The sequence below is a fragment of the Protopterus annectens genome, chromosome 9.part0 (assembly GCF_019279795.1).
Source record: "Protopterus annectens isolate FY-2018-M chromosome 9.part0, PAN1.0, whole genome shotgun sequence".
Taxonomy (NCBI): Eukaryota; Metazoa; Chordata; order Ceratodontiformes; family Protopteridae; genus Protopterus; species Protopterus annectens.
The window spans coordinates 827,639,865-827,662,906 of record NC_056743.1 but is presented as its reverse complement, the minus strand read 5'-3'; the positions used below and the strand labels follow the sequence as shown (position 1 = coordinate 827,662,906).

The 23,042-nt window shown below is 39.8% G+C and overlaps 1 protein-coding gene across 1 annotated transcript in view; it reads right to left on the bottom strand.

Moving 5' to 3' along the window:
• The window catches only part of PNPLA6 (patatin like phospholipase domain containing 6), a 1,368,928-nt gene that overhangs the window by 51,279 nt on the left and 1,294,607 nt on the right, over positions 1-23,042 (bottom strand). The window contains exon 31 of the mRNA XM_044083495.1: positions 15,113-15,261. Coding sequence (XP_043939430.1) covers positions 15,113-15,261 — 149 coding nt within the window. The remainder of the gene's footprint in view (positions 1-15,112; positions 15,262-23,042) is intronic.

Below are 23,042 nucleotides of genomic sequence, written 5' to 3'. Positions count from 1 at the left end.
CAGGCACATCTGACTAAAAAGACATGTCATCGAAAACCTTGCACACACTATATATATATATATATATATATATATATATATATATGCATATATATATATATATATATATATATATATATATATATATATATATATATATATATATACCATAAATAGCTTTTCTGTAGGGGGGTAAGTCTCCCACACCCCCTTAATTATAAAATCTTAACCCATTAATTATATATGCCAACTCCGTGGTCATACAACAGTGGAGGAAAAAAAAAACACCATAAACAGTGAATCAGTGTTGGCACACAAACGCAAACTTCTACAATTCTGGGGCTATAACATGATCATGGGTATTACCAATCCAATCAAAAATAACAGAAAAAACATTTATAGACTTTTACACTTTTCGATGAAATGGCTATTCAGTCAAATGTGTCTCAGTGTTTTTTTCATCCATTTGTACTTCAGTCAAGGCTACCTTCAAAAAGATAAACCAGACACACACACACACACACACACACACACACACACACACACACACACACACACACACACACACACACACACACACACACACACACACACACACACACACCTGTTTTATTGACAGACAGATTTTGGTAAACAGGTGTGGGATATCAGACAATTCTCAGAGTTAGGGATTATGACCTTTCCCAGATATTCTGCAACCTTGGAGTTAATGCATACAATTAGCAGGAGGGGGGCAATCCCCACATTGGGGTGCAGACTGGCTTCTCCCCCTGCAAAAAACAATGTTTGTGGGTTTTCTTATGTTTTTGTTTTTTTAATGATGAATGCTCTAAGGTTATTTTTCAGTCCATGTGTAGGTAGTAGCATTTCAATATCTGTGTTTTTGACTTTTTCATCAACATTGTGAATGTCGACCTTTGGGTTGTTTCTTTTAAATTGACTCATATATTTATGCATACACACAAATACAAAACAAGGGAGGGAGAATCATTATTACACTTTGGACGTTTTTTTGTTTAGAAAAATGAGATGTGGTTAACTTTCGGAGGTGCCTTTGGTATTAAAATTTGATCTTAGAATTGTGTGATTTGTTTACACAGTTTCTGGATTTCAAATTATTTGAATAAAGTAAAACAGACAATGACTTTTAATATTGCTGGTTTGCATGAATTTAACACTACAGCATATAAAGGTGAATATGCAAAACAATATTCATACATGGATAAGGGGTTTGTGGATATTAACACTTGAATTTACAGCAGCAACTGTCAAAAAACGTACAGAGGAAAAACGGGCAACAGCACTTCTTTGCAGGGATCAGCTATGCCACCTTCTGGAATACTAAGCTGGAAATTTCATACAGAAAAAATATTCATTATACACACAGAAATGGAACAGGGACAGGATAAATGAAACCAATGGCATATATTGTTAGCTGAATGCATTACATGTGTCAAGCTTAAGTGCACAAATGTTATGCGAGGGGCCCAAAAGTTACGGAAAATCTAAGAAAGCTAGTAGAGAACTCCAGTCCCATGAGTGAGACGAGTTCAGGTACAGCAACAACTCTCAAGTACATAGAAATTATTAAGCATTAGCCCAGCTCTGTACATGGATCAGGTGCAATGTATGAAAACAAGTTAATTTCAGAAATCTTCCCTAATAGGGAAAAGCAGCATATCAAAAATATAACATGCAACGTAGATGACATTTAGTTGCCTTGGATAATACCAAACCTTAAAGCCCTCATGAGAACCACAAGTAAAACATGGAAAGAAACCACAAACTATCAAAATCTACCCACCTGAGAACCACGTAAATGGGGCATACAAGCTTTATATATTCTGGAAAGTAATTAACGTACACCTTACATCATTAAATAAAATTTTAAGATACTTTCTTCACTGAATGTTCCCTTTATTGCAGGGGTTCAAAAGACTAATCACCATCCCTCACTCATCCATCCCTATTCACCCACATACACTGCTGATACTACAGACACACACAATCACATCACCTCACAAATAAACCAGCATACATAAACTTGTGTACTACACTACTTCAGGCAGTAACCTCCAAGTCCATTACAAAAAGAATAGAAAAATTAAAATACCAAACCCATCATAAACCAATATGCTACCCAGTGCTTCATGCTGCAAGCACTTTCCACACAACTGGTTAAACCAATACCATGTATCTCTAACCTTTTCTTATATTCAGGAACAGTACTCACTTTAAGCACTCTCACGCAATCCCCATGCAAAAACCTGAGGACTTTGGATCCATCTTACTGTTCTGTCCTATCATAAATATATTCAAAAATATAATCCGTAAACAAGTAACACTGCATCTGAACAAATCTGGGTTACTAATGGAAATCAACATGGCTTTTAAGCAGGACATATATCATTAAAGGCCTCCTACACAGTAACAGCACCGATCAATACAGCCATGAAAAAGGGATGGCTCTCAGGTGCCATCTTCAATTACCTCACTCATGCACGGCTTATTACTAAAGAAAATGGGAAAAAATAAGGCTCAATACCAACACATTAAACTGCAGATGACATCATCCTACATACAGCTAGGCATTCAACCAAAGTATTCAAATACAGTTACAGAATGACTTTAACACAACATATAATTGTTTCACCTTAAACATCTTCAAAACTACATCCATGATATTTGGGGTAAATCTATTACAAATACTTAAATGCCAACCCATTAGCCAAAATAACACTATACAATAAGTAAATCCAACCACTTAATCAATAAAAATTTATCAATTTGTGATCCATCATTGTCATTCAAACAATGACCACCACCAGTACTGTTGGCCAACAGGGTACTGGCGGAAATTGGGCTACTGTTGGCCGAAGGATGAGAAGAGGGAGAAGGCATGCCCGAAGGCAGGTAAAGGCTAGGACTGTGATAGTGAGGGTTGAAACTTTGAGTGTTGGCAGTATGACTGGTATAGGGAGAGAGCTAGCTGATATGATGGACCGAAGGAAGGTTGGTATATTGTGTGTGCAAGAGACCAGATGGAAGGGGAGCAAGGCTAGGTGTATCGGGGGCGGTTTCAAATTGTTTTATCATGGTGTGGATGGGAGGAGAAATGGCGTAGGCATTATCCTGAAGGAAGAGTATGCTGAGTGTTTTGGAGGTGAAAAGAGTGTTGGACAGAGTAATGTTTATTACGCTGGAAATTGATGGTGTAATGATGAATGTTGTTAATGCATATGCTCCACAAGTTGGGTGTGCAATGGATGAGAAAGAAAATTTTTAGAGTAAGTTGGATGAAGTGGTGATGACTGTACCCAAGGGTGAGAGACTGGTGATTGGAGCAGATTGCAATGGGCATGTTGGTGAAGGGAACAGAGGAGATGAGGAAGTAATGGGTAGGTATGGTGTTAAGCAAAGGAATGCAGAAAGTGAGATGGTAGTGGATTTTGCAAAAAGGATGGACATGGCTGTGATGAATACGTATTTTAACAAGAGGGAGAAGCATAGGGTGACATACAAGAGTGGAGGAAGATGCACACAGGTGGATTATATCTTATGTGGAAGGGCCAGTCTGAAGGAGATTGGAGACTGTAAAGTGGTGGCAGGGGAAAGTGTAGTTAGGCAGCATAGGATGACACTGGTGATCAAGAAGAGGAGGATGAGTGTGAGGGCAGCACCAAGGATCAAATGGTGGAAATTGAAAAAGGGTAATTGTGAGGTGATGTTCAGGGAAGAGTTAAGACAGGCACTGGGTGGCAGTGAAGAGTTACCGAATAGCTTGGTAACTACAGCAGAACTAGTAAGAGAGATGGCTAGAAAGGTGCTTGGTGTGACATCTGGAAAGAGGAAGGAGGACAAGGAGACCTGGTGGTGGAATGAAGAAGTACAGGAGAGTATACAGAGAAAGAGGTTGGCGAAGAAGAAGTGGGATTGTCAAAGAGATGAAGAAAGTAGACAAGAGTATAAGGAGATGAGGTGCATGGCAAAGAGAGAGGTGGCGAAGGCTAAGGATAAGGTGTATGAAGAGTTGGATAAAAGGTTGGACACTAAGGAGGGAGAAAAGGACCTGTACCGATTGGCTAGACAGAGGGACTGAGCTAGTAAAGATATGCAGCAGGTAAAGGTGATAAAGGGTAATGAGGGAAATGTACTCACAAGCGAGGAGAGTGTGTTGAGCAGATGGAAAGAGTACTTTGAGGGGCTGATGAATGAAGAGAATGAGAGGGAAAGAAGGTTGGATGATGTGCGGATAGTGAATCATGAAATGCAGTGGATTAGCAAGGAGGAAGTAAGGGTAGCTATGAAGAGGATGAAGAATGGAAAGGCTGTTAGTCCAGATGACATACCTGTGGGAGCATGGAGGTGTTTAGGTGAAATGGCAGTGGAGTTTTTAACTAGATTGTTTAATGAAATCTTGGAAAGTGAGAGGATGCCTGAGGAATGGAGAAAAAGTGTTTTGGTACCGATTTTTAAGAATAAGGGTGATGTGCAGAGCTGTAGTAACTACAGAGGGATTAAACTGATCAGTCACAGCATGAAGTTATGGGAAAGAGTAGTGGAAGCTAGGTTAAGAAGGGAGGTGATGATTAGTGATCAGCAGTATGGTTTCTTTCCAGGAAAGAGCACCACAGATGCAATGTTTGCTCTGAGAGTGTTGATGGAGAAATACAGAGAAGGTCAGAAGGAGTTGCATTGTGTCTTTGTGGTTTAGAGAAAGCATATGACAGGGTGCCTAGAGAGGAGTTGTGCTATTGTATGAGGAAGTCGGGAGTGCCAGAGAAGTATGTAAGAGTGGTACAGGATATGTACGAGGGTAGTGTGACAGCAGTGAGGTCTGCGGTGGGAGTGACGGATGCATTTAAGGTAGAGGTGGGATTACATCAAGGATCAGCTCTGAGCCCTTTCTTATTTACAAAGGTGATGGATAGGTTGAAAGACGAGATCAGACAGGAGGTCCCGTGGACTATGATGTTTGCAGATGACATTGTGATCTGTAGTGAGAGTAGGGAACAGGTGGAGGAGACCCTGGAGAGGTGGGGATATGCTCTAGAGAGAAGAGGAATGAAGGTCAGCAGGACTAAGACAGAATATATGTGTGTGTGAATGAGAGGGAGGATAGAGGAATGGTGAGGATGCAGGGAGTAGAGGTGGCGAAGGTGGATGAGTTTAAGTACTTGGGATCAACAGTTCAGAGTCATGGTGAGTGTGGAAGAGAGGTGAAGAAGAGAGTACAGGCAGGATGGAGTGGGTGGAGAAGAGTGTCAGGAGTGATTTGTGACAGACGAGTATCAGTAAGAGTGAAAGGGAAGGCCTACAAGACGGTAGTGAGACCAGCTATGTTACATGGGTTGGAGACAGTGGCATTGACAAAAAGGCAGGAGTCAGAGCTTGATGTGGCAGAGATGAAGATGTTAAGATTTGCACTGGGTGTGACGAGGATGGACAGGATTAGGAATAAGTATATTAGAGGTTCAGCCCAGGTTGGAAGGTTTGGAGACAAAGCCAGAGAGGCAAGATTATGTTGGTTTGGACATGTGCTGAGGAGGGATGCAGAGTATATTGGGAAAAAGATACTAAGGCTGAAGCTGCCAGGTAACAGGAAAAGAGGGAGGCCTAAAATAAGGTTTATGGATGTGGTGAGAGAGGACATGCAGGTGGTTGGTGTGACAGAGCAAGATGCAGAGGACAGGAAGAAATGGAAACAGTTTATCTGCTGTAGCTACCCCTAACAGGAGCAGCCGAAAGAAGAAGAAGATTGTCATTCAAGCAACAAACAAGCACCACCACAAAAAAAGCCATAAAGAGCTAAAGCATTTTATTCCATATCCAAACAACAAAACAGCCTAAGCATGATGAGCCTGGCAATAAAAATACTAATCCCACAGCCTAACCTTACTTATATCCCTCAGCTTATTCCAAGACACTTATAACTTACAAATAACAAGCAGTAAATACAGACTCATTCATTTGGCACCAAGGAATGAATATCACTGCATTACTGTATAATAAAAAAAAAACTACATTTCTACCTAACTTTCAAATGTATGTATGAACACCACTTCCCCTCATTCAAAAGTGAATGATAAATCAAAAGTTGACCATACAGTCTCAGAACTTTTGCTATATCTTCACTTATTCATACCATAAGGGAAAAGTGTTTCTCCAAAATTGTTCTAGGTAACTGGAATCAACTTCCACCTAGCACAACAAAAATAACTAATAAAAAACAGAGAAAAAAATAATAGAAAATCTTAAGGAAAAATACAGCTTGCAAAGCTGCAGGAAAGCAGCTACTGGCTCCTATAGATACTACCAACTTCCATCTGTGCAGACTCTCTACCCAATCTTTTAGGGTAAATTTCCTAATACTGCAAACTTAAGTATAACTTCTGTCAATTCATACATACAAACCTTCCCCCTATTATTTTCTCCCAAATCTATTGACCCCATACATCTTGCCCCCTGCATTCCCTCATTCATCAACCAACTCTCACCCTTAATTTACCAATAATCTTACTGTTTTATTAACCTTTGCTGTCCACTTCTACTACAGCCACTTGAACTTCAACCACCAGTCAGACATCTGAACCTGACAGCACCCTTTACCAAGGCAGACAACAATCTTTAAGCATGCATATGATTAGCTATCATTGTTGATTACAAGTCGCTGTACATATTGTAGTTAGTGGTTTATGTTAGTATACTTGATGTTTATCACTTTTGTATCAAGTTGCTTAACATAGCGGGCATGCTAATCAGAACATCTTACTCTCTACTATTCTTGTCTTGTCACTTAACACACAATGCTAGGCATTTGTCACAAGTTTTTTTTTTTGTGGTATTATTTTTCTGAATTAATACTGTACCAATCATCTGGGTCATATGCAAAAAGGGTCCAAGGCCAGCTTACACACCAGCGTAACAAAGTTAAATAAGTAAATGCAAAGTACACATATGTGTATAAAAATGGAAGGCTAACTTTGGATGGAGACATCCACAGAAAATGTGCAGCCATGATGTGTTGACCTTAAACAGGGCAGACATCCCATGGGGAAAATCAAGCCACAACAGTCAAGAAGATGAGGGCACTGTAATGAAGGGACATTAACAACAGTAAAAGTTAGTAGGCAGCTAGAGATCTTGGGCAGAAGAAATGTGTGTTGGGGATAAAACCTGATGAATACAGGGTGTTAGGACCAAGACAGATTCATAATCAGTGTGTCAGGAAAAGTTAAAATAATTATGATTCAAAAAATTAGATGATGTAATACAGGAATTTTCTTAATTATGATATTATCCATTCTGCAAATGGCAAAGTTAGGACTTCAGAGAAAAATTAAACATGTCTTCAGCAAAGGACTGAAGAATGATTTAAACATAACCATTAGTAATATGACTAAACTATTACAAATACGGACAGGTCACAGAATGTGGGATCAGTGAAACTCTTAATAAAGGTAATGAATCGCGTCTATATTACATAAACTTTTAAAAGTTCGAAAATCATATTGTCGACACCATCTGATCAAACTTTCAAAAGTTCGAAAATATAATAAAAAAAATAAACCAAAGAAAAAAACTACCTGAACGGTTTAAGCATGAGGGCAAGCCCCCCTGCACCCCCACACCCGCCGCTCTTTAAATATACCAAGATCGCACTACAGTGCAGAAAAGGGAAATCTTCCCATTCTGCACAGTATGGAGATCTCAGTTGAAACGTTCAAACTTTTAAAAGTTCGATCATATGGTATCAACCATATAACGTTCAAACTTTTATGAGTTTGACAACGTGATATAGACCCGATGAATCACATACCCGTCTTCTACAGCAAAACAATAAGAAATTTTTAATTTAGAGAAAAACATTTCAGTGAGCATCTCACTGTACCTGTTCTCAATGAAGGAGAAGGACTGTAATGAAACCACAAAAGAGAGCATCTCCCCTTCATATGTTACATGCTGCATTTGCCAGATATGACAGCAGAAAAGGCTAAGGCAGCACATCTCAGGGTTGCAGTTTCATATTACCTCTAAATCGCATTTAATGCATAACACAGACAAAGATACGTGGGAAAGGATGAGCCATAAGTGTAAAGACACACACAAAAGAAGTAAAAGGAATTGGTTAAAGAAACCAGAGATTATGCAAGGAACAAAAACAGCACCCACGTCAATGGAATGCTCAGCTTAAGTACTGAAATAATTGTTGCTTAATATATGATACCAATCAGGCCAGCTCCATGGCTTTCATGCAGCAATGGATGGGTCACATGCAGATTCTCTGCTACTGCTACTGTGGAACAAACAAGTGGACTGCATGCGGGTAAAAGATCCTTCTAGCTCAGTCCTGGGGGGGAGGGGTTAAAAAATCACAAACCATTCAATCAGCATCATTTGCAAATGCTGGATATTTTAGTGCACAAGTAATATGATGCTGGCCTGTTAGTCTAATGGCAAGAAAATTTACTTCTGCCAGTAGTGATTTATCTTCTGCTAACAGCCCTGGTCAAGAAGGAACAGCTTGGGGGTGTAAACAATACTGGACAGGTATTAGGCAAACACTAAGAGGAGAATGCTAGATGTGGATTAAAAAACAAAAAAAAGATGGAAACCAATAGTATGCAATTCTTTACAACAACAGTTTTACTTTTGTGTAAATACATTTTTAACTTGAGCAAATAACTAAACCTTTTACAGGCATACTATGAGCCACAAGGATGCAAGTTTATGCAAAAAGACGGCCTACTTCAAGTTAATAAAATTTTACTTCAGAGTAGAACTATTTCCCATACCCAACTCCTCAAAACAGTAGATACTGTAGTCTGAGTGGACTAGAAAACAATGAGAATTTAACTCATCAAACTGTTAAATATTTAGCAGTTCAACAGAACATGCTGCCAGTCTTCATCTGGAGGAGGGAATGTTTCCTACATCTCAAGTGCCTACATACAAAACCTCTAAAAAGACAGAACTACAACTCCTCCATGTTCTTTAAAAGTTTGCAACTCCACCAGCTCTCAGGCACCTTGATAGTCAGCAAGCATTCAAAGCCATAATAAGTGATCATCTAAGATCATCCTGGCTATGCAGTTGTATAACACCAGGACAAACAAGACACTACTCCAATCATCCTCCTCTTCTTTACCTCAAGCCTTTGTCCCTTTCTAAACTCTTACACATCACCCTAGCATCACCTTCTTTGCCCTGCTGTACCTTCACTCCAACTCTTTTATCCCCACTAAATCGTATTTCCAAATGTAACCATGGCTCTACTTCATCTGTCCACAACTGTTCCCGTCCTTTCTTCTGTATTTTCCTGACCACATATAATCTGATTAAACATTTCTAATCTCTATCTTGTAAACTTTTTTCTCTCTAAATTATATATAAACTGCTCTAGTAATCACCTATTACTATATGTTGTACATTACATCAATTATAAATGTAAATAGGTTTGTAAATCCTATAGTTACTGGAGTGTTTCTCTATGTTCAGCCGTTATATGTATTCAGGTATATACAGAGTTTACATCTATACTCAATTTATAAGTGTATTCAATGTTTTATTTCTATACTGGAGCTTTTTCTCCCTGGCCTCCACTGAAAAGGGACTTTAGTGTCCAGCCAGACTTCTCCAGTAAATAAATTTAAAATAAATTAATCCAATATTCTGAATTATTATAATTACACATGGGATGTACGAGGGATATAAGGCCGCCTTCCCCCTTGCAAAAACATATTTGCACTGCACAACTTGTTTTATGTTGCACAAAATTTCTTTCTTCTTCTTTCGGCTTTTCCCGGTTAGGGTCGCCACAGCAGATCATCTGTCCACTCATGATTGGCAGTGGAGTTTTACGGTGTCGAGTTGCCAGCCCAGCGCCCAACCTTCCACAGAAGACACTACACATGCACGCACTCAAACCTAGGGCCAGTTTAGAGAGTCCAATTCATCTACAGCATGTCTTTGGGATGTGGGAGGAAACCGGAGCACCCGGAGGAAACCCACGCGACCACAGAGAGGACATGCAGACTCCGCACAGAAGGCACCCCAGCCGAGAATTGAACTGGAGAACTTCTTGCTGTGAGGCGGCAATGCTAACCGCTGCACAGCCGCGGCCGCCCTGTTGCACAAACTTTCTTTATGATACTCAATTCCTATTAGTACTGCTACAATATGCTTTTGATGAGTTGGGTATAAGCAGTTGCAATATAGAGAAACAATTTTCACTAACTTCAAGCAGACTCAGAAAAGTATGTGTGTGTATCCAGTTTAGAATAGTCAATTTAACTAGCATGTGTTTAGGAGGTAATAAGAAGGCATAAAAATCCATACAATGAAAAAAATAAAACGTGAAAACTCCTCACAGACTGTAACTAGTGGACAAAACTCAACTAGATCCTGAATCTGTGTGGCAGACATCTTACCATGGAGCTAACACTGGCAAAGTATCTCTGTGGGTAAGAGGACACTGAGGCATGACAGCAGCTGCAGGAGATTGAGTAGATATGTCAGAGGTGGTAGAAAGAGATGCAGTGATGGAATGCGTCTAGATGCAGATGAAATTGGAAAAGGAGATATAAAGACTAGAGATAAATGACAAAAAAAAACTGCTTAACTAGCAGTGGTGGCCCAGAAGAAGTGACAGCAATCTGGTCTTTTTTTTTTTTCAGTCTGAAGTTTTTGTCACAAAAGAGGAAACAGAAGGGGAAGGGAAACAGACAAAGGAAGCTAAGACCTACATTTTGGTTCAAATTTGTTGTACTAGGAAAGATAAAAGTAGTTGGTAGGTAGACACAAACTGACAGAACAAATAATGGAAACTGGGGTGGGGGGCAACTGGAAGCAGTGTGAAACAAAAAAGTAAGAGAAATGTATGGTCTTTCAAACGAGGCTCAAAAGTAGTACTGCAGTCTATAGTGCCACAGTGAAAAATCCAATCAATCTTTTATCAGCAAAAATTCGCTGAACACAAAATGGCATGCTTTACAGAATCAGGTGAAGAGATTCATGTTTAATATGCAGTTTGCTCTTCTAGAAAATGAAGCTTCAATATCAAAGATGGGTAAAGCCAAATTCTCAGAAATATAAACAAAATTAACATACGTCAGCATTAAACCTATTAACAGTGTAAAAAAATGAAAGGCGACAGCTTGGTTGTACTCTGTGTAATAAGGCTACAGTGATTGTGTTTCTGGTACAGAACAGCAGCTAAATTAACCCACACTAGCTCTGCAGAATTCTAAAAGGTCCATATTGTAGGTGCTAGAGATGTACAAAAAATTATATCGGTATATACCTACTTACAGCAGACAACTTATAAAAGGAATTTACAAAGAAAACCAAAGGAAAAAAACAACCATTTATGGAAAGAAGCTTCCAGGTTATGAGTGTCAATGATAAGAGGCTACAATATTTAGGCTTTTTAGGCTTCAACTGTGACAAGCTTCGAGTTCTATCTGCAAGGCAGGACATGGCCTGGTTTGAGATAATGGTTAAAAGTTCTACTGAAAAACATAACAATGATGTATAAATCATGGTAGATTCAATGCTGTAGTTTCAATCTTAAACCATAGCTTCTAATAGCAGAAGAAATGTCAGTGTGCCATTACAGGAACATGATGGTACTAAAGGAATCAGCCTGCCTGATCTGGTTAGGGCAGGAGAAAGGCAATCAATGCATTACAATAAATTGTTCATAAAAGGTCATGGATGGAAAGAACCCAATATTAATGAGACAGACATGTATTTGTTTCCAAACTGATGGAAATTGGGCTAAAGAGAATGAAAAACATTCAGGTGAAATGACCTTCAGACAGACAAATGAAAACGATCCACTCTTCAAGGTATTTATCAGCAGTGGGTACAGCTGTCGAAAGAAGACTAGCACCAAAGGCAACAAAGCCGTTACATGCCCCCCACAAACAAATCCCTATGAAAATATACTTTAATCAATGGTCTTTCCTCCACCACTATTAGCTGGAACTCACTAATACATTTTCGGTCTAAAAATAACATCTTTTGTATAAATCAATCTGACTTGCAAAAAAGAAAGTATATCTTTTCAGTATAGAAAAAGGTCATCATTTTACTCAACCATGATGAGAAGGAATTTCAATCTGCCCTCTTATATGCCATATTTTGATCTATGCCACTTACTATCATTAACATGCATGAGGTGGATTTATACTTTTGTGGGTTACATGAGTGTATCAGTGACTGATGAATTTCAGAATACGTTAACCAGCTGCACTTCTGAGTTGGAGTTTTATAACATTTGTCTGCTGCTGACTATATCTGAGAAGAGTAAATACAAACAATGCTCAGGGTCTGCCTCATTTTGAACTACTAACTGTTCAACTGTGGGTCACTGCTGAATTATTAGGCTACTGTCCTATTGGGTATATAGTGAAGACACAATGACTCAAGATTATAGGGCAGGGAAGTAATTTAGCCCATTCTATTAAAGGCAGCAGCATATTTCAATTCATAGTTGCAATAGCAGGATTTTGGTTCACATTTTTAAGAATGGTACAGATAGAAAGAAAAGTGGCTACACTGTACTTGTACGTTGCAACTATATGTTTTTGTTTGTTCTGTATCATATAAACAGACAACTGATGAAGCATGGAATAAAATGCAGTTATGAACGGGTCTATATTATAACATCGACGGTGCAAAATGTCGAATGTTATAATATCGACACCACTACATCGAAGGCTGAAAATAGCGAAGTCACAGAACATCAAATTCTTACCTAGGGCAAGATTTTGGTGGGCCGTTCCATCGCTTTGTTATTTCCTCCACTGTGGTGCGATAGTTAAGGACCTTAGGGTGAGGATGCGGGTTAAGGTAAGTGGATAGGTAGGAATGTGTGTATGGTTTAGTGTAGGGTTTTAAGTGCATGTGTGTGTATTAATTAGTTTGTTTGTGTACAGATCCTTAGGGTAAGTGTTACGAACCTTAGGGTTAGGATGTGCGTTAAGGTTAGTGGAAAGACAGGAATGTATGTATGGTTTAGTGTGGGGTTAGAAGTAGGGTTTTGTTAAGTGTATGTGTGTGAATTATTTATTTTGGTGTGCTTGTGTTGTATGTATGTTTCTCGGAACAGCAAATTTTTTCCCTGGGAAAAAATTTGCTATTCTGAGTGTTCGATGTTATCACATTTCGAAATTCCAAGTTCGAGCTTATGGTGTTCAATATTTTGGAATTTTGATTATGTGATACAGACCCTTTTGAACAGCTAACTTCACTGGGAAAGCACAATGATACTGACATTTTTCCTCAGCATCTACATTCTTCCTGAAAGACAGACAACTAGACAGGCATTAAAACATTTCCCAAACTGTGAAATTATATGGAAAAGCAACCTCTGCCTGATGTATTACTTGGGCACATAATCAGTTTTCACAGGTATGGTAAGTTTGCTTAATTCTACCAACACAAATGCACCATCTAATATGGCTTTCATCACTTAGCCAAATTAGATATTTTTCCACACCAACAGATATTAAAGTAGCCAAAAATGTTTTACTTTTGGCTTAGAATAAATAATGTGATAAAAGTTGTTGCCTTTACTAACCACCAGCTGATTCTTCCACACACACACACACACACACACACACACACACACACACACACACACACACACACACACACACACACACACACCAGTATTTGTTTAGCTTTTATCTAAGTATGTTGTAGTATCTCAGATTTGCTATCTGCTCATTTTTTCTGGTAACACCAATAATACCCATCCTAATCACTCTGATGTTACTGTGGATGGTTCTTCTCTCTTTTTTGAGCTTAACAAAAACTTGCTCTTCTGAAATGAATGATTTTTTAAGCAATTTCTACAAAATGCCCAGGATCGTAACAAACACTGGGTCTATACTACTTTTTTGGGGGTAGTACAGCCCCCCCACCTTGGTAGGTTTTAAATTTTATTTTATTTATTTACTTATTTTTATGGTAACCAGGTTGGCCTACCACTGGTTTGCCTAGGAGCATTTATTAAACATATAGCAGTTTGTTGGAGTACTGTGTCAGGGATCAAAGGGAAAGATAACATTAACTGCCTTCCAAGAACTTCAAACCTCAGTATGAAGGGGCTGGAAAATGGTCAACTTTGTGACAAATGTCTTTGTCAGTGAGTTTAAAAAAAAACTGCTCAACAGTCACTTGGGAACTGTAAAGATTTGCAGACCCTGTGATATTTTCCTAACCATACAACATGACTGCACTTCTAATGAAGCAAGGGGAAGCCAACTGACCATTACACACGTTAAAGAATTTAGTTTGGAAGTTTATTTATGTATCTAACGTTTGTTGACTGGGACAGAGCATACTTTCAGTGGTGGCCTGTGGAGAAACGCTCCAGATGCATATCTTTGGAATGTGGGAGGAAACCACAGCACCCAGAGGAAACCTATGTGAATGCAGGGAGGACATGCAAACTCTGCACCGAAGGCACCTCAGCCAAAAATCAAATGGTAGAACCTCTTGCTGTGAAGTGACAACGTTAACCGCTGCACTACTGTGCTAAAATAGTAGAAGGCAAAACTGGTGAAGGCAAAGAGATAGAGAATGGGTTAAGTAGGTTATGTGACTTTCTGCCATGGTGAAAACTTAGTAAAAACAGATCAAAGGCAGGGATGATGCCCTACATTGGTTACAGGCAAAAGGTACACTATCATTTATGCTGACACCATAGATCATGAAATTATCATCATCCTGTGACAGAAAGATCAAATCTTACAGGGTTCCAGCACCAACTCGGATCCAAATACGGTAGCACATAAAACATACACACTACAGGAACACTAGCCAATAATGCATAAAAAAATATATTTGGTACAAGAATTTGTCTTCTCACTGCAGCCAAGGAAGCAAACTATATGGTAGTAAAGAAAATTAAGCAATACGGAGCTGTAAATGAAAACAAAGTTACTGTGGACCTAAATGCACTGATTTAAGAAAGCAATTTTGATTCACAGTTAATTTTACTTATACCAGTCAGAAACACACTTATGTAAGAAAACCAGTTATGACACCACCATGAATGATCTTATCCAACAGATGTATGAAACTCACTGAAGGCAACTTTAACATTTCACAGCATTCTTACCTTTACTTTTTCAGCCCACGGATTAAGACGCTTCCACAGTAGCCACCATCCAGACAGACTATCTCCATAGTTGCAAAGATCAGTCTCATCCTGGCTTCCCACATCAATAGCAATCACAGTTTTGCAGCCCATATTTCTAGCAATGTCAGCTAATTCAAAACAGAACATTTTGTTTTCAAATTACACAGATTTTCCAGACTCACAAAAATTCATTCTAAGGTATTTATATAATTTTTTAAGACACATACTATAGTGACTTCAGAAAAATAAAGATCTCATAACATACAGTACAACATCTGTTTGATCGTTAGAGCCCTTTGTCAAAATGTGACAAACAAAAAAGGATGATTTTCTTTACCCCTGTATGAAATGAGGGCAAGATCCCACATGCAGATGACTTCACATTTTCTGTTCCTAACTTAACATAACCTGCTCTGTGGTCACACTAACTTGGGTCAAGTTATGTTCATCTGAATATACAGGGTGTTGATAGCTGGGTCTCAACATATTTTACAGTTACTCTTATAATACTTTGACAAACTGACAGGCTAACCTCACATTCCCCAGTTTTGACTTGCAAACAACCATATACCAACAGCATTTCCTTACAAAAATTCTTATTCAAAATGAAATTTATTTAATTTTTTCCAGTACATACACAACTGGTGAAATGTTTAACTGCAAGTTAACAATGACATTCTTTAATTACAAAATGTCATGTTTCAGATTTTTTGCAAGAGAAAATAAAGTGTCTACAATCTCACCTTCTTCACTACAGTCAGGGGGGGACAACTGTCTGAACTCAAGCAGGATTAAGTGTACCACTTGTTTCGCACCACAGAGGACAGCCATGCAGGCTCTCTGTGACAGAAATGAGGCATCTGTCAACAGAACCTGCATGCAACAAGCTTGGTGGTAAACAGGGATACCTATACTGAGACTGGCAGAGACAGTAAAACGTGACAGAGGTCTGGGAGCATGACAATATATATGACTGTGGGGCAACTCTCTAATCAGTGGTATTTTATGCTTGTTGAAGTAGCCTCATCTACAAATCAGCCAAAGGAACAGGCAGTATCATAGCCAGAAACAAACAATTCACCTCACATTGGGAGAAACTGGCCCAAAAATAGCACACTAAACAACAAAATAAAAAACAGGGAAATAACCACACAGTAGTAGAGCGAAGTTCAATGTTTTAATGGTGACTTAGCGCTTTCATCTTTCAATCTTAGGCGTCATCAGAGTCACAGAAAAAATATATCACTTCCTATATTATTCTTATATTATATCTATTGCCCCTCTTTTAAAACTGAAAGCTATAAATATATAAATTTGCACAGTGGCTGGGTCACAGTTTTACTGTTTTAATTGTTTTGATTGTTTTTAACATTCAATGTTCTTATGGAATGTACAACACTGAATATGAATTTAAATGCTTATTCATACAATTATTTATGAATGAACTAGTTCTAACTCATTAAGTATGATGTCATGTAAATACTGTATATAGCTTTCTATCACTACTCTCTGCTAATGGCTCTCTTACTATGTATGTATACTATGAACTCCGCTCGCATTTTTTCTTTTCTTCTTCTCCTTTGCACCATTCAAGTTTGTTACTCCTTATTATATTAAAAACTTGTTATTCAAAATGTATAATTCTATGTTTAACTGTATGAATGTAAAATTCTATGCTTGTTTTTGTTGTATATTACATGGAGCTTTTCTCCCTGGGCCTCCATTGAAAACAGGCCTTTTGGGCCGAGTGGACCTCCCCGGTTATCAAACTGGAAATAAATAAATAAAATAAATAAATGTCACGAGATTTTTTTTTGTATATATAGGAAGTGATGTATTTTTTCTGTGACTCTGATGAAGCCTAAGATTGACAGGTGAAAGCACCAAGTCACCATTAAAGCATTGAACTTCGCTCCACTACTGTGCGGTTATTTCCGTTTTTTATTTTTTTGTTTAATGTGTTATTTTAGTGTCATAGCCAGCACTGGAAACAAGAAGTGCAGAAAGGTAAATGTCTTAAACTCCCTCGGCCTTTTCAGCCGGGATGCTAGTGCCATGACTTGTTAGGCCTATTCCACGGGCAAGAATAACTGGAACTGCAGAATAACCACCTCTGCCCCTATGAGGAGAGACCTTTTCTAAATGGGCTAGTGAGAACTTCTCTCAATTTAGGCTGACTCCCAGGGTCTGCAATCATGGAAGAGCCAGGGAAGGGTGACTACAAGGCATCCACTGAAACGGTCGTCAAGAGACAATTGTCTAAGTAAAAGAATACCATGAGGCCATTTGTCTTGCAAAAATCTACCATTAAATGCAGAGCCCTGTACTGGCAGAGTGGTGCTAATGATCAAAACAAGCTGAAACACTCTTGTTGTGAGGTTCTCAGACACTAGTATGTCAGAAGGCAACTATCAAAGTCAATGATGCCAACTGACTGAACTGCTGTGACAGAGAGGAAGTAAATCCATGAAGACTCATTATCTTGAAATGAGAACTGATTTTTAAAGTCTTTGAGCTCCAGAGTAGAATGGGGCAAACTCTTCATCTGTAGAATGAGAAAAAGACTGCAATAAAATCTCTTTCCCCTACAAAACAGGAAGTAGCTCTATAGCCTATTTATGGAGTAGCATTTCACATTTTTTTCATTAGCTCAGTGAAAAGCAAACTGATTTTTTGAAGCAGGTGTTGATGATGGAGTACATAAGAGCTCCCTGACATGTCTGCATGACACCATGTCCACAATTCATCAGTTCACATTGATGGTTTTATAAGCCAGTAGACAGACTTAGAGAATCAGCCTTCAGTATGCACTCCTTCAGAATAGCTAAGACTGCTAGATTGCTCCCTATGAAACCTACTTTAAGGACAGACAACATTGTGTGATTTTTGGCTGCCTTTCTCTATGAGACTGACTATTTCTATTTGAGTGCAGTACTGATCTAGAGGAAAAAGCAGCAGCAGATAGGAAGAAGGCATCACAGGGAATCTCCATCAATGTCAATGCCTTCTTTCTCTTCTGTAAGTCTATAATAATGTCTTGAAATGTCTGTTCAAAAAGAAACTCATCACAGAAGAAGATATGCCTAACCCCCTCCTTAATGGAGGACTGAGTGAACCAAACCACGTGGTGTAAACACAACCCCAAGCAAAACATTTGCACAATCAAAATCATACCAACAGAGGTAAAAATCCACTGAGAAAAGCCAGTATTATAACTGTCTTCTCCAGAGATTTCTTGATCCCACATTAAGGGATCATTGCCATCTTCTCTACTGCCACATTAGCAGGAGAGGGTTGTAAACAGACAGGCAAGCTAGACAATTCAGACCTGTAAGGTCCAGCATGGCAGAAAAAAAGCCCTTTAGACAATTCTGCCCAGAATTTTACATTCTTCAAGTCTTTGTCCCTGTAACACAGCAAGGTAATGTGGCCAATGAGGCCTATGCTAGGCTAAAAAGGTCCCTCATAATTCTGTCCCAGAATGCTTGGAAAAAGTGGCACTCTAATCCTCCTAGGGTTGACATAAGGCATTAATCTTCTTTAAATACAAAAGCCAAGATTTCAGTGCATGCAGACTACAATAACAGTATCTCTGATGGCAGGCCCCAAAGGAACAGCATGCCTGAGGGCCTTATCTCCCTCAGTCTCCTTCCACAGTAGAGGCCAGCTGAAGAAAAGCTACAAAAAGAGGAAGGATGAATTATAATCACAGGAAGTCAGCAGAACTTTAAGCCAGTTCTTGGAAAATCTCACGGGTTCATATGTAAGTACTGGGCTAGCTGCCCTTGTGGGCCATTTTAAGCCTAGCCAATTTTACTTTTTGTGCTTGAAATAACTTATCTCATTTGGTTATAGACTAGCCTTACCAATCCCATGGTTGATAATTATATATTGCCCCTAATAAAAATAACTGTGATCATACCATAGATAATTTGAGGGTACCCCATGCATGGGACGAAGCATTTAAAACTGCCTCTGTCCATTAGTAGTATGGGAGCAGTCCTGGGGTGTCTAAAATAAGTCATCTGAACAAAAGCTATCAAAGAAAGATATATGTTACTATCCCTGTCTAACTCAGACACAGGGATCGCATTCTCTTATGATTCCCTCACTTAAAAGGATTAAAAGGCAGCTCCTCAAACAACTCTGAAATGGGCATACTATTACCCAGTGAGTTACGAATGAAATGACAGATAGGCATACAATGCCTATCTGAATGGCCCCCAGTACAGTGGAGCATTATATCGGGGATAGTAGTGCTGCATGGTAGGCGTGCACATGGCCCTGTAACTGTACCAAAATGTATTCACTTAATAGCCCCCTCAGTGATATCCAACCAGGCCCAATATCAAGGAAGGGATAAGCAGGAGCCATATTATTTCTCACCTTTGGGACACAACCTCATTGGAAGGTGAAGAGAAAAAGTTCCCTAGGTCAGCTTTATTTAACCAGAAGCCTGTCTTTCCAGAATGGGCAGTACATGCTGAATGACTATGTCCAATATTGTCGCTAAGATCTGGTGGGGAGGGATTATCCATGAAAAAAGATTACAAGAAACCCATGTAGATCTGCTATTACAAACTGCTTTCCAAGCCTTGTGAGAAAGATACTTCAAAAAACAGCACGTAAAAACTTGGCTAAGATGGCCCCACATTATCATGTTTGTGTCAAACCATATGTTGACATCTTAAACCAGCTAATTCTACCCAAGAGGCAGCCAGCCTTTCAGGATAAGTTTCAATTCTGAACAGCCTTACTAGTCTGACATGGTGTACTTAACAGCAAAGTTTAGGTCTTGGAATTCTTTACATAAAGTTGTTTGGTGACAGGCCATCAAAAGAGTTGGAAAGAATTTTGGCCCCATCAAAAATATCAAATAATTTTAATGCACTTAGCATTACAGACCAGAACAACCTCCTGACTGAAATCAACTTTACCTTAAAATACCTGGTCAAGTGGTTACTTCACACCATGAATTTTCAGATTCAAAACAAGAATACTACATCAAATATTTACTACTTACTATTCTGGCCCCATAAGATCTTTCATTTTCTGCCCCACCCCCACCCCACACTACAGCAGACACAGGCACAGGCATACTGTTTGTCTAGAAAAACTCCTCACCTCTGCACTCATTCTCGAGTAAAATCTATTGTTTAACAATCTCCCTAAGCAGGAACACCACTGCCTCTCAATAAAAAGGTTAACTGGATGCTCACAAAGCAAACAGCTAACCTTCTACCAGGATCCCTATTACAACATGACACAAAAGTGCTACCAGCACGAAATGTTCTACACTTTATTATTAATGCCCACCTCTCCAGGCATGTCTAAAGGTCAGTTCCCTGTGCTTTCTCCTATTAACCTGGTGAACTTGGGCATCCTGAGGCAATGTAGCAACTGCCTCATGTACACCAACAACCCTCTCCTCTTACTTCCCAACACTCAGACTTGCGAGATATCCACTTATATACCCAAACTGGAAGACACGCACTCTCCAGCCAAGACCGGAATAGCTGGTCAAGAGAGAAGGTCAACACTTGCACCACACCACATGGTACACATAGCCCTCCAGAACGCACACCAGCACTGCCTTCACATAAAAACACAAAGCATACACTCACCTTTGTGGAGGCTCTCAATAAAAATCTACCCAAACAGAAGAGACCTCCAAGGCAGAAACGCACTCGACCACCACAACACAACACTAATTACAAAACATATAACTCTCCTAAACAGTGTGCCACTCAACCAAAGCCCATAAGGCAAAACAGCATGCCCAACACACTAGTCATAGGTGACTCGATAGTGAGGCACATTGATGTCCCACCCACTAGGTTGAATAAGGAGAAAGTAACAGTCAGCTGCCTGTCAGGTGCCAGGATCCACCACATAACACGTGCACTCAGGTCCCTCAACAACAGGCACAAATATGACTCTGTCACTGTACATGTGGGTGTGAATGACCTGAGACGTACTTCCCTGGGCTACATGAAAAGAGACATGGAGGAGCTCTCGGATTATGTAGCCCATGCGGATATGACCCTAGCCCTGAGCAGCATCCTACCATCACCCAGAATACCACCACAGTACAAGCAGAAAATTATTGATTTCAACAACTGGCTAAGTTTCTGGTGTCATTCTAAGGGGATCCCGTATCTGTCTGCCTGGGATGACATGATTGACAGACCTTGATGCTTTGCCAGAGATGCCCTGCATCTGTCACTCCTGGACTTCTGGATAGAGGCCAAGGCTCTTGCCACCCCTATAGTGCCTTTTTAGGCGGTGTTCCAAAGACCAAATTACCATTGTAACAGCTACAAACACATGCAATCTGTGGGTCATGCTGCTCAACGATAGAAGTCTAAATCTCAAAATGCACTCGCTCGGAGCACTCCTTAAAATGGATAACATTGACATTTGTGCTGTAACAGAGACCTGGCTCAAGGCAGGAGAAAGCACCCCTGCACTACCAGGCTGCAATTCATTCCACACCTTTCGGCCCCAGAACATGGACCAAAGCTCCAAAGGCGGTGGTGTTTCCATATTCATAAAGGATGCGCACATCTCCAGACTGGCAGCCCAAAATAACGCATCAGAGATACTTCAGGTTTAGCTAACATTGGGTAAGACAGCGATTCAGGTCGTAGCCTGCTATAGGTCCCCAACCATGTCCCAAGACTCACACTCCATTTTCCTAAGCACCCTGGAAAATATTAGGGTCCAACCTAACACTCTCATACTAGGCGACTTCAACTACCCCTCCATTAACTGGGAAAATTACTCATGTACCAATATACTTGCCCAATGTTTCCTGGAGTTCTTAATTCCAATGCCCTGGACCAGCTCATTCTTACCCCCACTAGAGGTAGCAACATCCTTGACCTGGTCATTACTAACATGGGCAACTGTTGCTCTACTCCAATAGTCAAGCTCCTCCCTGGTTAGATCTGACCACAAACTAATCACCTTGGAAATCCATATCCCTCCCACCCCCCTGCCCCCGCAAAGGTAACAACCATGAAAAACTTCTCCAAAGCTAACTCTGGGCTCCTAAAAACAGAGGTGGCTAACTTCATGGCACCCATGCAAATGGAGAATAGTTGCATGACTGCCGAATCATACACCAATGGACTCTGTGAACACGTACACAAATGCATGGATCTCGTCATACCCAACAGAACCAAGACACTCAACTCCAAAAAAAAAAGGAAGCCAATCTGGTTGTTCCCTGCCGTAAACAAACTCTACAACAGAAGGAGGAAACTGATGTGGAATAAGGTGAAGTCCCAAGACTGGAAAAACTCCCTTATCAGCCTCAACAAAAAGTTGAGATCCCTCATCAAATCTTCTAAAGCTAGCTATGAAAACAGAATTGCAGCAGATACTAAAGACCACCACAAGGCCTTCTATAGTTATGTAAAGAATCTCCACGTCAATATCCAGATTTGCTCTGAGCTACTGCACAATGGTGCCTCCTATACTGAGCCGACAGATATTGCCAATATACTGCCTGACAGATTTAGTGCCAACTATACCCCTCCCCCCAAAGGATCAATCACAATACCAGTAGACTGCCAGGCCCCCAGTATTACTGCTGCACAGGTTAAACAGCACTGTCCAAGGCCAAGAATGCAGCTTCTATGGGACCTGACAATATCCATGGCTGTGTTCTACATGAATTACAGAGTGAACTAGCACCTCACCTGTGCGCCCTCTTCAATTACAGCCTCAACTCAGGCTTTGTCCATAGCAAATGGTGCACTGCTACAGTCATCCCTCTCCACAAAGGAGGAGTGACTACAGACCCTGTGAACTATCACCCATTAGCCTGATGAGTCTGATATGCAAAGCTGTGGAATGCATCATCATGGACCTAAACAACGATATAGGGAATCTCCATACTCTG